Source organism: Xylocopa sonorina, chromosome 2 (genome assembly GCF_050948175.1).
Source record: "Xylocopa sonorina isolate GNS202 chromosome 2, iyXylSono1_principal, whole genome shotgun sequence".
NCBI lineage: Eukaryota > Metazoa > Arthropoda > Insecta > Hymenoptera > Apidae > Xylocopa > Xylocopa sonorina.
In genome coordinates this window covers 9,626,267-9,640,031 of record NC_135194.1, presented here as the reverse complement: position 1 = coordinate 9,640,031, position 13,765 = coordinate 9,626,267, and the positions used below count along the sequence as shown (strand labels likewise).

At 29.4% G+C, this 13,765-nt stretch overlaps 3 protein-coding genes across 6 annotated transcripts; 1 reads left to right on the top strand and 2 right to left on the bottom strand.

Annotated features, from left to right (window-relative positions):
- Window positions 1-643: 643 nt before the first annotated feature.
- Lic (dual specificity mitogen-activated protein kinase kinase lic) lies at window positions 644-3,047 on the bottom strand. Of its 2 annotated transcripts, none has more exons than XM_076909976.1 (7): window positions 2,702-3,047; window positions 2,304-2,476; window positions 1,883-2,048; window positions 1,574-1,810; window positions 1,307-1,486; window positions 1,009-1,226; window positions 644-938 (listed from the first exon to the last, which is right to left on the bottom strand). In XM_076909976.1, the coding sequence occupies exons 2-7, from the start codon at window positions 2,366-2,368 to the stop codon at window positions 794-796; spliced, it is 1,011 nt and encodes a 336-aa protein (XP_076766091.1). In that variant the 5' UTR covers window positions 2,369-2,476; window positions 2,702-3,047; the 3' UTR covers window positions 644-793. The 2 variants fall into 2 exon arrangements, with proteins under 2 accessions (XP_076766091.1, XP_076766090.1); XM_076909975.1 differs by having other exon boundaries at window positions 2,785-3,047.
- Window positions 3,048-3,478: 431 nt separating this feature from the next.
- LOC143432748 (uncharacterized) lies at window positions 3,479-10,880 on the top strand. 2 transcript variants are annotated; one of them, XM_076909618.1, is made up of 6 exons: window positions 3,479-3,640; window positions 4,551-4,755; window positions 5,084-5,211; window positions 5,945-6,552; window positions 6,751-8,678; window positions 8,897-10,880. In XM_076909618.1, the coding sequence occupies exons 1-6, from the start codon at window positions 3,555-3,557 to the stop codon at window positions 10,196-10,198; spliced, it is 4,257 nt and encodes a 1,418-aa protein (XP_076765733.1). In that variant the 5' UTR covers window positions 3,479-3,554; the 3' UTR covers window positions 10,199-10,880. The 2 variants fall into 2 exon arrangements, with proteins under 2 accessions (XP_076765733.1, XP_076765734.1); XM_076909619.1 differs by having other exon boundaries at window positions 3,541-3,785; window positions 8,897-10,879.
- Window positions 10,881-11,762: 882 nt separating this feature from the next.
- Window positions 11,763-13,384, bottom strand: LOC143433113 (beta-1,3-galactosyltransferase 5). 2 transcript variants are annotated; one of them, XM_076910253.1, is made up of 3 exons: window positions 13,024-13,384; window positions 12,420-12,936; window positions 11,763-12,005 (listed from the first exon to the last, which is right to left on the bottom strand). In XM_076910253.1, exons 1-3 carry the CDS (start codon window positions 13,241-13,243, stop codon window positions 11,774-11,776), a joined length of 969 nt encoding a protein of 322 aa, XP_076766368.1. In that variant the 5' UTR covers window positions 13,244-13,384; the 3' UTR covers window positions 11,763-11,773. The 2 variants fall into 2 exon arrangements, with proteins under 2 accessions (XP_076766368.1, XP_076766367.1); XM_076910252.1 differs by having other exon boundaries at window positions 12,420-13,382.
- Window positions 13,385-13,765: the final 381 nt, after the last annotated feature.

Here is a 13,765-nt window from a genome sequence, read left to right as displayed (position 1 = left end):
GTCATTTGCTTGTAGGACCAACTTTGGAAGATACAATCAATATTATGATTGAAACTACTGTTTCTCTGAAAAAAACAAAAATTCCATCGGACTTAGATTTGTATGAACTCTTTTGTTGATTTTGAGGTGTAGTATCAGCTGTAAAAATTTGTCGCACGAGTAGTAAATCACCCTGTATATATAAATAAAGAAGTACAATTAATTTTCTTTTTGTTCTATTTTGACTCTCATAAAAGGTTACATACTTTTTACGTCAGTTTTTCACATAGGTGAACATTCTCTATTTCAATATTTCATTGTATTTGTTATTTATATTAATATAACTAGTGCAAAATATCATTCTTATTACAACTAGGAGTTCACTACATTATCGTATTGTATGAAATGTAGAAATACTTCATTTAATCGAATAGATCTTTATAATTTGTTTTATTTACTCTATTGCTACAATGACAAATCACTATTTTACTGTGAAAAAAAAATATGTATATTATTTACATGACATTTCTGTTTCGACAAAGAGTATCTACTAATCTAGGAAAACTATACTTTAGACACATATTAAATAAACGAAAGAATGGAAATTATTTTGATGAAATAACTTTTCAGATGAAAATTATACATTTTGGTTGCTTAAAAGTTACACTAAACTTGGATTTACATGAATCGTATATAGTGATTGAATAATACAATTGATGACGATAGATATAGAAAACTGATTAAATAACTCCGATATATAATACGAAGTTACATTAAGGGTCATGTAATACAGCATGTAAAAAATATTTTTATACTATGCCATTTGCTCAACTTCAGGTAAATCTAAAATTTCTCCAACAAATTCTGCAACATTTGTATCCTTCTCTGCATGCTCTATGATAAAATCAAGATTCAATAATTGATTATAATTTGGACGGGCAGTATAATCTTTCATTAAACTGAAAAAGTAATTATTAATTACAATATGTACAATTAATGTAAAATAGTATCAAACATCATTAAATGTACCATTTATTGATAAATTCTTCAAAACTGGCCGAAAATTGATTAGCAGGTAACTTTGGTGCTTCATCTTTTACAACTTGTTTTAATTGTTCAAAAGGTGTACCCCAAGATTCGTATGGAAATTTTCCTGTTGCAAGTTCAACAAGAGATATACCCAATGACCAAACATCAGATCTGATGTCATATTGTGAAGGGTTACCCGTTGGGTCTATCCTTTCTGGCTAAAAAAAAGGTTACAATGGAGAATTTATTGAATAGATAAAGCAAGAGATTTTATAACTTATGTTAAAAAGTTACATACAGCCATATATGGTTTACAACCTGCATCAATAGTTTTAGCCACAGAATCTACAAGATAACCAGAAATACCGAAGTCGCAGATTTTCACCTCCCCTTTACGATTGATTAAAATATTACTAGGTTTTACATCTCTATGGATCACTCGCAATTGCGAATACAGGTAATGTAATGCACTTACTACCTACAAACATTTTTAAGATTAAAACTACAGCTGATATTACATACTTAGCATACAGATTTCTGTCATAGCCATTTAGGTTTTTCTTACTGCAAAAGCAATTTTCCCTAAAATATCTTCAGGAATGGCACGACCATTATTATACACTTTTGTATAAAATTTATCCAGACTCATATCCATAACTTCCATACATATCCAAACATCTCCTTCTCTAAATAATGCTCCATAAAATTGTACTGTATACTGACAAGCCGAACTACGCATGGAAATATCTAAATCCATAAGTAAACGCTTTTGCTCCTGTGTATTAACTGTTGCAGTTATTCTCTATAAAATACATGAAATAACTAAGTTTCATACATATATAACACATGATAGTTTTATAGGCATATATTGTACCTTAACTGCCATAATGGTACCACTTTGTTTATGCCGTACTTTATCCACAATGCCATATGCTCCACGTCCAAGAATGCATATAGTCTCTAAATCATCTGCTTCTACCACAAATGTTTTGTCACCTATAGTTATTGTAGTTCTTTTATCCAAATTTCTTGGTGGAGTACTATAACATATAAAAAATAATTATCAATTTTACTAAGCAATCAAATAATACTTCATAATTTAATACATATTTTTTGTCTGGATAAATAATGTTTCTTATATGGATTTCAAACAATTGAATTAAAGTTAATTACCTTTGATTATATTATTTCAGAAATACTTTACTAAAAACATTATAGTACTAATACTTATAGGAACAATATATAAAATACTAATACAATAAAAATATTTTCAATACTGCAACAATGTTACATACACAGGTACAGGTGCCTCCTCTGAAACTTGCAATCTCAAATTTTTCCTTCCTCGACGTAAGGCCATAATTCAATGATCAAATGATAAATAATATTAAGTCTGCAAATGTAGCAGTACATGCAAGTAAATATAATACATATTCAAATGAATTGTAAGCAGTATGGCATACGTATTCTGTAAAAAAAAAATTATACATATTCAGTTCATATACTGGCACTGTGTTCAAAAATGTAGTGTTAAAGATTGAAGGTTATGTAATGAAATTACTGTAGTCAAATATCAGTAAACTAATGAATGAAATTAAATATTTCAGATGATAATTTCAGTATACGATCGGTATGCAAATAGCTCTCATAAGATCATATTAACAATATGACAATATTAGAAAATAGTAATGACAAAACTTTGAATCTATGTTACTGGTATAAGAAATTTTTAATAAACACAAATAGCCACTTGAAATTGTTCACAAAAGCACTCACAATTCACTTCAAAATATAATTCAACAGTTCGCGAGCTATTGACAAATATATCCGCGAGTAAGGAAAAGCTCATCGATCTATTGACTGATGTATCCGCAACCTTTTCTTCGCCCACAAGCTATTCGTCCATGAATATATCCGCATGAAATTAAATTTTTATAATGGTCAACAAATATCACTAGAGCTAATTTCAATACTTATTAAATTAATATGATTGCTATTTAGATGAATAAATAATTTGTACCGTTATTATTTTGAGTTTTCTTGTATTTCTTGTTATGTATTTAGCGGCTATTTAGGAGTATGAAGATTATGTAAGTTGGTACACGTGAAACGTCAAACTGTACTGTTTGTTAGTGCGCGAAAAACTTGGAAATTGTCAGAATACCAAGCGACTCTTTTATTACTAATTAATTCTCCAATTACTTTCATGAAAACCGAATAGAGCATTTAAAATATAATAAATTAAAAGAACTCTTCCATTATTCAAGGATTTCTTTTTTCTTTTCTCAAATCCTAAATGATCAAAAGATCTAAATGATCTACATAATTCAATCATAGTTTTACTTAATGTCTGAACCGTTAATGATAAAAACGTTTCACTACTGTACTCGGGCAATGCGTGGAAATGTGCGTCGTAAAAAATGAAAAAGTAATCTTAAACGAAATATAGAAGCAGAGTTACCAGAAAAATTCCCTACAGTGGGTTTGATAACCTTACCTGGAACGCAAAAATGCATTAGGTGATAGATCTATCCCATATCTTGCTAATGGTGACAGTTATAAGAGGTTATGATGACAGTGGCAGTGATCAAAGCGGTAATGACGGAGGTTGTCACGATGGTATAGTGGTAAAGTAATGACACGTTTATATATTTATAAATGTTTGTACTTATTGACAGTAAAATTTTCAATGTGGAGGGTAATGTCAGAATTTAAAACATGAAGATTTGTATAACGTGTGTGTATTGGACATTACTTTTTATATCAGTTACTTCGAGGTAAGTACTTTGTCTTTCTGTTTTCTATCGACAATTTCTATACACATATCAGTAAAATTATCGCATAGTTTATTACCCATTGTATCGATAATACTGTGCAATATAACGTATTATTGAACCGGCATATTTCAACTGAATGCAAAAAAAAAAAGAAATGAAAGGAAGTATAAGGTTACACTTACTTGAATTTCCAAGTATTCTAAAGTTCTTTACTTTTAAAATGTTACTTTGAATATAAGAGATATTATTGATTGTCAACAAATTTAATGTTACAAATTTCGTACTATATAAATTAATGATGCTATTACTATTATTCCTTAATAATGTTGTAGATTCATTATCATATGTAGATTAAGTATTAAGATTTGAAATTTATTTTACAAGTTGCACCATTTTTTTTCTAACATTTTGATACTTTTGTTATGTTCATGTATCTAATTATATTTTTATCAGCTTCAATTTTATATAATTAATAATATGTGCTGCATATTTTCATGGAATGAATCAACCAATTCTTTGTTAAAATTATATTATTATCCTTTATACATTAATTCATTGTTTTAGTACATTAAAAAATTAAAATATTAATTACATTTACAGAATTTTGCAAAATTTAAACCTTGTATTCAATGATTGATTTTATTTTATGTTCCTAAAACTTTACTGTATATGCCTAACTTTTTTAAAAATTACAAAATAAAAAGTATGTGTTTGAAATTAGTTTTAAGTTTTTCCATTTACTATTTGGCTTTCTTTTCTTTACAGTGCACTCTTATTTATTATAGTAGCTTCTGAAAATACACAAATTAATCATTACACGTCTATTAAAACAAATGGAAGTTCCAAGACTTATGATAATGATACATTAAATACTATAGAAAATGATGATTCAGCTACAGCCGATATACCAATTAATGAAGTAAAGGATCTACATAATTTAGAATCGAATTTTAAAGATCATGATTATCAAGTAAGGATTTAAAAATAAGAAAATATTTTTTTATAAGTTATAACATTGTTGCATATTATTAGGATATTTACTGTTTTGATTCTTTTGACTTCATTGAGGCAATAGTGTCCTAGAAAAATAATGATAATAATCAGTATAATCATTATAATCATGTGATGGTAAAAATTCTATATCAGATTTGGAAGTATAGAAATTCTTATGTATAATATTATTATTCTCATTATTTTGTAAGACACCATTAATCCAGTCAGGTTAAAGGCATTAAATATTATAATCAAACTTCTAGTTATCAAGAAATATCTGATTTGTTATATTTGCAAAAATGTAGGAAAAATTTAAAGAAGAATCGGCTGACTTTGAAACCATCATAGATAGTAAAGCAAGAGGAGAGAATCCTTATAAAGATCCGGATATTGTGGCTGAAAGTCTTACTCAACAACCTAATTTATCTCAGGGGTAAGTTTTTATTATGTCAATATTACATAAGATAATCCTATTACATTCATTGATAATGATATAAGACTTGAATAAAAAAGTCTCAACATGTAATTCATCATTTCTATTTTTTATTGTGTGGATACTTTCTATATAATAGTATTAATTTATTATTTAACAGTTTAATTATTTTAATTTATATATTGAATTAAACTTTTAAATAATAAGAAATAAATCATTTATTGTTATGTATATGTTCAAATGTTATATTTTAAAGTATAAAATATAATATTTGTATGTCTGAAAAGTGCTAAAAAAAAAAAGAACTATGCCCTGAAGTATTAGCGATCCAGCAAAGCAAATATTTACTCATACTATTATAACCAGATAAATTCAATTAATCACAACAGAACGAGACATTTTCAATTATAAATCAATTGAAAAGTATCCCAAGTACTTATCTACTTTCAAATGTACAAGTATACTTTTCATAATATTATTTCATTGTTTATAAGTGTATATCAATAAAAATAAATTCCATTACAAAATTTTACTATCATAAATAATCTCATGATATACATCATTGAAATGTGCACAATATATTGAAGTTTATCTTAGATCATAAATTTTAAAAAATATATAAATTTGATATAAATATTTAAAATTGCTAGTTATCATAAAAAATATAAAATTCTTGTTTTATAAAGAAACGTTTTGTACACCATATAAGGGTACATATTCTTTTCCTTGACAGAATATCTGAAAATGAACAAGCAACACTTTTGACTTTAGTGGACACGACTGTCGCAGAATTACAAAGTTTAGCAGAACCAAAGCTTACTCCTGACTTTGCAAGATCCAGATTATTTGCAAAAAATTCATCAATATTAACAAAAAACACTCACCTTGGACATAAATCGAATGAGGAGCAGGAGAAAATTTCATTTAACACACAAAGTACAACATCAACAATTGATGATACTACCGAAAAACCAAATGAAACAAGTAATTTTGAAGAATCTTTATTATTACAAAATTCAGTTGAGGAAGAGACACCCGAAGTGGTCATAGTGAGAGCTGAACAAGTTCCTATTACCACTGATGGTTTAAGATTAAAGGTTGATGATAGCATTCTTAAAGTACTTCCTGATGAGATATCTAAAGTCGATAGAACGGTTACAACTCCAGAATTGAGCGATATTGAAGCTAAAGCTCGATTACAAGGAGATAATAGAGATGAAGCTACTGCAGCTGTTCTCAGTGAAGGAATTGTATCTGTTGGATCTTCAAGTCCACATGAGGATATTCCATCTTTCAGTGAATGGACCCAAAAGAGATTAGAAGAAGCTGAAAAGAAAAAAAGTATGTGTTAGTCTGTAAAATGCGATAATTGCAGTATTACAAAAATATAGACTGAATGTTGAATATAGTTTTTAATTTTTCTCTAAGCGCTTGAATATATTCACGGTACTTTTTAAATATTATTTTTGCCAGTTAGAAATCCAATTTTCTATCGTTAAGTAAATTTTTTCATTAAAATAATAATTATATTCATTATAGCACATCCAAACGCCTCTGTTCAGAATTCTGGAGCACCTACGCGGGGAATGGGTGGAATGAAGGTTCGTTCTAAAAATTATGCTTCTCCGGATTGCGGAGCTAAACTCGTAGCAGCAAATCCAGAAGCACGAAGTGCTAGAAGTGTTTTAGTATCTACTAGAGATGAGTACATGCTCAATACGTGTACATCACGTATTTGGTTTGTGGTGGAACTTTGCGAAGCGATCCAAGCCAAGAAAATTGAATTAGCCAATTTCGAACTTTTTAGTTCGTCACCGAAAGATTTTTCAGTTTATATTAGCGATCGATTTCCTACGAGAGATTGGAGTCCAGTTGGGCAATTCACTGCGAAAGATATAAAAGATATCCAAAGTTTTGCTTTGCAACCGCAACTTTTTGGAAAGTTTATAAAAGTAGAACTTCAGACTTACTATGGGTCTGAACACTTTTGTCCTATTTCTTTATTTTGTGCTTATGGTACCAGCGAATTTGAGGTTCTTGAAACGGAGACAGAAAATCAAATTCCAATGCAAACTCATACAAATGTAGATGACGAAGAAGACAGCGATGAAGAAGAAATTTTGAATGATGAAGATGGTGAACCACCGGGAAATTTATTTGGTAGCGCTAGAGACGCGGTGTTAAGTATTATGAAAAAAGCCGCCGAAGTATTAGTAAAGTCTAGCGATGTAACATATAACAACATTACAAATATCCAGCAAAGTATAGATAACAGTAGTATCCTTGAAGATTCTTTTCTTAGTTGTACTACACCGAGATACACTATTCTTTGTAATAATTGCTCAGACGAGAAATTTGCAAAAATCTTTGAATTAATTAGTTGTAAGGAACAACAATTAAACCAAATGCTAGACATTGATCTTGTAAATAGGACGTTAAGACAAAATGAATTCTGTAAAAGTTATGGTGTAGAATTTGAAACTTTCGCAAAAAGAGAAACAACACAAACAAACGAAAAGATAAAAAGTGTAAATAAGTATGAAAAATTTGGTTCAACAAAGAATTTTCGTTTGACATTCATAACATCTATACTTAAATCTGAATATATCGCGGCACTTTGTAATATATTAGCGATAAAAGAACGTAAAGTAGTGATGAATGTAAGCCACGAAGTTTCATTTGACAGTTTTAAAAAACCTATTAAGGAAGATGCATTATGTAAAAATAAAGAAGACCACAGTATTGACAAAATTAAATCGGTTCAACATACATCAACTACAAGTATTCCCAGCTCAACTGTTGGTACGTCTTCTCGAGAGTCTAAAAAAACTGCTCAGGAATTATCTAATGAAGACGTTAATAAATTAACTAATATACAGATCGAAATTCCCCCAAATTCTGAAAATATAACTTCACAGATTAAGTTTACTAAAACATTAGAGAAAGAAGAAATGAAAAGTGATGCGATACCTATTGTGGAATCTGATAAAGATGGTATAGAAGAAGCAGTTATGGCTGATGTAACTGTTCCTGTTTCTTCAAATGTAGGACTACATTCAACTTCAAAAACCACTGAAGAACCCATCACTTCTGATACTAACATTGAAAATCTGTCTCCAACAACAGCCTCTATTTCAATAACAACAGCTGATAGCAATGAATTTGTAACCGATGATATGGTACCGGATGTAGAACCCTTAGAATTTTCTGATTTACCAAACAAAGTGGAAAATGTAGAGCGTATGGATCAAGAAGGAAAACAAGGAGAAACTGCAGATCAAGAAATTAAATTATCTTCTCAAGATTCTCTAGCGTTGGATAATATAATATCTGATTTAAAGTATTTAGAAGCAGAAACGGTAAATGTTCAAAATGGACCTTCTGCTAGTTCTTCAGTTGTACAGTCAACAACGAGTACTTCGCCACCAAAAGAATCTGTTTTCCTAAGATTATCTAACAGAATCAAGGTATGTATTTATTTGTACAATTAAAAGATTAGCGAATATACGCCATGTAATATTAGAATATGAATTCAGCAACTTAATTTCATTAAATTTGATAATATTTTTCATTCAAAGATAATTTATTCTTTCATTTTTTATGTAATTAATACAATATAATAATATTTATTTAAATTGTTTTGCCTTTCCTTATGTTTATTCTTGTGTACTCATATTTTTGTTAGGCATTAGAAAGGAATATGTCTTTAAGTGGTCAATACTTAGAAGAATTGAGCCGACGATATAAGAAACAAGTTGAAGAAATGCAAAGATCTCTTGAACGAACAGTCTCAGCAATGAGTGAAGAGACACGAAAAAGGGATGAGCGTGAGTCAAAAAGAGCAGAAGAAATTGCTATTTTAAAAGAAGAAATTAGTAATCTTTCAGAGTTGGTGACAAATCTTCTGTATGACCGTGATAGTTGGCGTGGAAAAATCTCTATGATAGGCCAACAAATATTGTTAATATGCTTAGAAACCTTTGTGGTATACTTAATTTTGTTATATTATTGGGGAAAGAGTAACAAAAAGACAGAAATAAATGAAAAGTTAGAGTCAAAAAAAGGTGCATTGCGTCGTAAAAGTGCAGAAAATTTTAGTCCCCATATGAAAAAGCCGAATAAACGACGACCAAGCGAAATAGCTTCGCATATTGCGGACACATATCGTGAATTGATGATTAACAGTAAATCTCATGAAACTAAAAAGGAAAAGAAGAAAAAACGTAGGAAAACAACAGCTTTGGTCGGTCATCAGACGAATGTAAATAATGATACAGAAAGTTGTGCAATTACGCAATATAAAACTGTACCAGATGTTGCACGTGAAACGGAAATAATGCCAAAACTGACTTCTTCTGTTGAAATTTTACATGCAAATGTTCAAAAACAGGTTTACAGAAGACAAAAATCTGCTCCGGAAAGTAAGTTTGACTGGTTTAACGAAAACGTACGCGACGTCGAATGTACTATCCAACCAACATTAGTGTCTGTTGATAGCCCCAAAACAGAATCTATAAACAATGAACTAAACAGTTCATACATTGAAAATTCCAATGAAACTAATTCATTCTTGTCAAACATATCTTCTGGAGAAGTCGTTTATAATAAACAAACTGCCATTGAATCCTCGACAGATTTCTTAAATTCCAAAAATATTAATGATATATTAAACGATACAAGATTAAACATAACATCTTCATTTATGAAAACTGCTTTGAGCACAAGGAAAAACCGAAATGCTTATTCGAATGATGTAAATGGAGAATGGAACCTAAACTCAGGTAATTCTGATGATAAGATTGTACAAGTAAGTCCCACTGCTTCGAAATTGTCTGTAGAAAAAATTTGTACTGAAAGCGATACAACTACTAATGACTTAGAAATGGATCAAAGCGATGAATCTAGAAGTAGTAGTGTAACGTCGATGTCACAAAAAAAGGAGAAAAAGTATACTGGTTTTCGGAAAATGGTGAGAAAATTTTTTTGATTAAACTAGGCTCACCGATGACGATTGGTGGGAAGGTAGCTTGATATTTTTGGAATTTATAAGACTTTCTACTTAAGTGTGAAATGTTTGTTTTGAATGCTTCCACGCTAGTGCTTGAGTGAATTGAGTTCGGAGGGCTAAGAATCCTGAACTGCAAACTAGCGAAGTAATGGTAGTTTAGCTCGTATCCTTGGAAGGAGATTCTTGCTTGTAAAACACGCAATTTAGACAGGCCTTTTCTCAAATAACATCTTTCTCCTTTCCACAGCATCATCCTAGTACCATACTAAACATTACTTTGAGACGATGACTCGAATTCTTAACATCGGGTTAACGGCCAAAATCAAAATCATGTTTTTCCTCAACCAAAGGTATCATCATTTCATAAATACGTATATTTACGTCATATTAACATGGACATTGATTATATTTTAAGACTACTTAAGTTAAATTAAATAAAGAAGTATATAAAAATAATATAATAAATGCTATGTATATAGAATAATAAACAATTGTCACAACATAAATAAGTAACTTCTTCAAACTCATCTTTATGTATAACCGATTAAACAATTAAATTAAGTTAAGCTGAAGTATAAACCTTCCTTGTCCTACTTTTGCCTCTTTCATATTAATATTAGTAAGCGATTGTTTCATTTATCATACCAATCTACTTCTAATAATAATTTACTTTTTATACGTACTAATAATTATATTTTTCTGTATATGATTGCATTATGTATGTAATTCATAAATATTATACAATGTGTATCAATTGTAAGATATAGAAATTGTAAATTTGGTATTCGTACAATATGAAATTGAATGTTCTGAGACTGTATCACAGTTTTGATCTATGCTAAATCGGATAAGTCTGAAACAGCTATCAGTGATCAGGAATCAGGTAGATTATAGTTAAATAAGTAAGCAGTTTCCTTTCAGATTTACTCGTGTTTAACTTAAAAAAAATAGCATTAATAGCTTGTCGATTTATTATGATCACTATATGTAGCAAAGCAGTCAAGGTGAATTCCATAAGTATATATGTTTTCCTTCTACAAACTATTGACAATACCAATTTATAATCGCTAACAGCAATACAATCAAGACGTATTTGTGGATTTATTAACAATGCTAATTTATGATCTCCAGACAGCGATGCAAACACAAGACTAATTTTAAATTTTTTGTATTGCACAAGCAACCCTAAAGATACTTTGTTATTATTGAATTCTAATTTACATACAAGTACTTCACTTCTATTTTACTTTGTTGCATCAATTTTATACTTATTTAGCTATGCGAAGCAGATAACTGTGTAAAAGGAAGAGTATTTCCTCGGGGTCCGTGTAATAAATTAGATAGAAATTGTCAAGCATTGCTTTCAAGTTATTCAATTTAATTTTTACTTAATATCAGTATAATACTGCATCTTTATCATTTAATTTTCAATTACTTAATAATTGTACATCATGAACAGAAAATTAACAACAGAATTTAACAGATTAAAAGAATAATTATTTACAAAGTAATTGACAAAATGTTGATATTTTTGTGGGTTGATTTATACATATTTTATATAAAATGCACCTCAGATGTAGAATTTAAAATATTCATTGTTTCTTCATAAACAGACACACAAGTTTTTGATACCAATTGTTCTTTCATTCTTTTGGAACAATTCCACTGGCAGTATTCAGAGAATAGCTTAAATTTTATGTGCAATTCTTTTTTACCTCCGTCAGGTCCTGCGATAAACTCACATTTGAGTTTTCTTTTTTTATCTCTTATGCAGCATTCCAAATACCTACAGTAAATTATTTATTTTACAGATAAACAACAAGCACGAGTAACTGTCTTAAATTATTATTCTTACATCTAATAGAGGCCAAGTTAAGATAGTGATTGTACAGAACAATTTATTTTATCATATATTGTTTATGATGGAATTTTAAAGTGAATTAAGCTAAAAGGAATATTCAGTTTAATAATGAAACAATTGTTTGTGCATCATTTTATTTAATTTGGAAAAATATTCTTTTTTCAATTAATAAATGCATTAGGATTGTTTCTGAGTGTACATATACTACTTAATAATAAATTATATTAATTGTAATAGTGTAATAAATATTTATTAACTATATATATATTATTTTCATTGATAACTAACAAGAGTTAAAATCTGTGAAACAAATTTGTATTAACAGCTGTACATAATTACCTATAATCTGTTGCATAAAGATCATTTAGCATCTCAAGTTTAATACCACATTTCTCTCTTAAAATTCCAGTGATAAATACATCATCGATCCAAAATAAATTCTTAAAATTTTCACTTGTACGAACTAATAATTGGGCAATCTTTAAACTAGTAACGTAAAACCATCCAGAGAGAAAATCAGGATAGACATTGTACGGAAATTCTTCTTTAGTAACAAACCATTTACTATTTAGTATTCGAACTGGTTTCATTTTTGTCAAAACATATCCGGACAGAGCATTTTCCTTTATCCTTCTATCTACTAAAAATTTTACTACTTCAAAGATATCTATCACAATGTCATCGTCGGTTTTTATCAGGAAAGTAGCTGCACACTCGCTCGATGCCCATCTTAGGCCCATCAAGTGTTTTAGCGTGAGGTTCTGATAACTATCTAAAAAATCTCCTTGCAACAAATCATTATGTTTCTTCGATTCGTTTAAAATATTCTTCCACGCATATTTCTCTTTAGGCATTCCTAGTAGAAATATTCTTGTAACGTTCATGCTTTTTAATAATTCAGTTGGATATGCGCGTCTCAATGTTGTTCTGTATAGATAATTACTCGCAGAGGATGTAACAATCCAAACAACCAAATTAGAGTCACAGTTTGGTTCGATAATAGGCTTTACAATCAAAGGCAAATTATTCCCATAACTTACATTATGCGAATATTTCAATTTCAGTTTTGTATCGTTATCTACATAATCGGGTTTCAATATAATTAAGAATAAAATGAGTACTGTACCACTGCAAAATGTTAGGAAAATAAGTTTTATTCTCATGTTTCTAAATGTTATTTACTCTGTACACTTTTCATCTGATTTAAATCGAACATTTATTGCCAGTTTTGTTAAATCATTAACAATTTAACATCATAATTTGATTAACCATAAGTACACATTGACTTAGTCTGTGTTTTCATTTGCATTCTACTATTTTGTATTTTACACAGTTCTCTCCTGTGTATAAACTTAACCTATATGCTTAAGTCTTATGTACTGTGTGTGAACAGCTGTATTTAAGGTATAAAGATACACATGCTGAGTATATATATTAATTAAATAAATTATATAAAGTAGCTGTACAAGTATTATGCATTGTTTCGCATTTTTTTTAAGTTTTATCGCGTTTTATATTTAAAGAATTATTGACAAACTGGTAGCGCCATCTCTGAGGAAAGTATTGAAACCAATGCCCGATTAGTTTCAGCGCTCCTTCAAGAGATGGCGCTAGTAGTTCTTTAGTAGTTTACTTCGCTGTCGATAATTGTGTGCGACCAGTTTGAGCACTTTTTACAGAGATGG

Bases quoted from the DNA above. Each gene is read 5' to 3' on its own strand.
- Lic (XM_076909976.1), bottom strand. From the start codon at position 2,368: ATGGCCTTACGTCGAGGAAGGAAAAATTTGAGATTGCAAGTTTCAGAG. The intron at 1,227-1,306 runs GTATGTAACTTT...CCTTTTTTTTAG, and splicing joins GTTGTAAACCATATATGGCT to CCAGAAAGGATAGACCCAAC. The intron at 939-1,008 runs GTACATTTAATG...TTACTTTTTCAG, and splicing joins GAAGAATTTATCAATAAATG to TTTAATGAAAGATTATACTG.
- LOC143432748 (XM_076909618.1), top strand. From the start codon at position 3,555: ATGGTGACAGTTATAAGAGGTTATGATGACAGTGGCAGTGATCAAAGC. The intron at 3,641-4,550 runs GTAATGACACGT...TTTTCTTTACAG, and splicing joins CACGATGGTATAGTGGTAAA to TGCACTCTTATTTATTATAG. The intron at 6,553-6,750 runs GTATGTGTTAGT...TATTCATTATAG, and splicing joins AGAAGCTGAAAAGAAAAAAA to CACATCCAAACGCCTCTGTT.
- LOC143433113 (XM_076910252.1), bottom strand. From the start codon at position 13,243: ATGAGAATAAAACTTATTTTCCTAACATTTTGCAGTGGTACAGTACTC. The intron at 12,006-12,419 runs GTAATTATGTAC...AATTTACTGTAG, and splicing joins CTTTATGCAACAGATTATAG to GTATTTGGAATGCTGCATAA.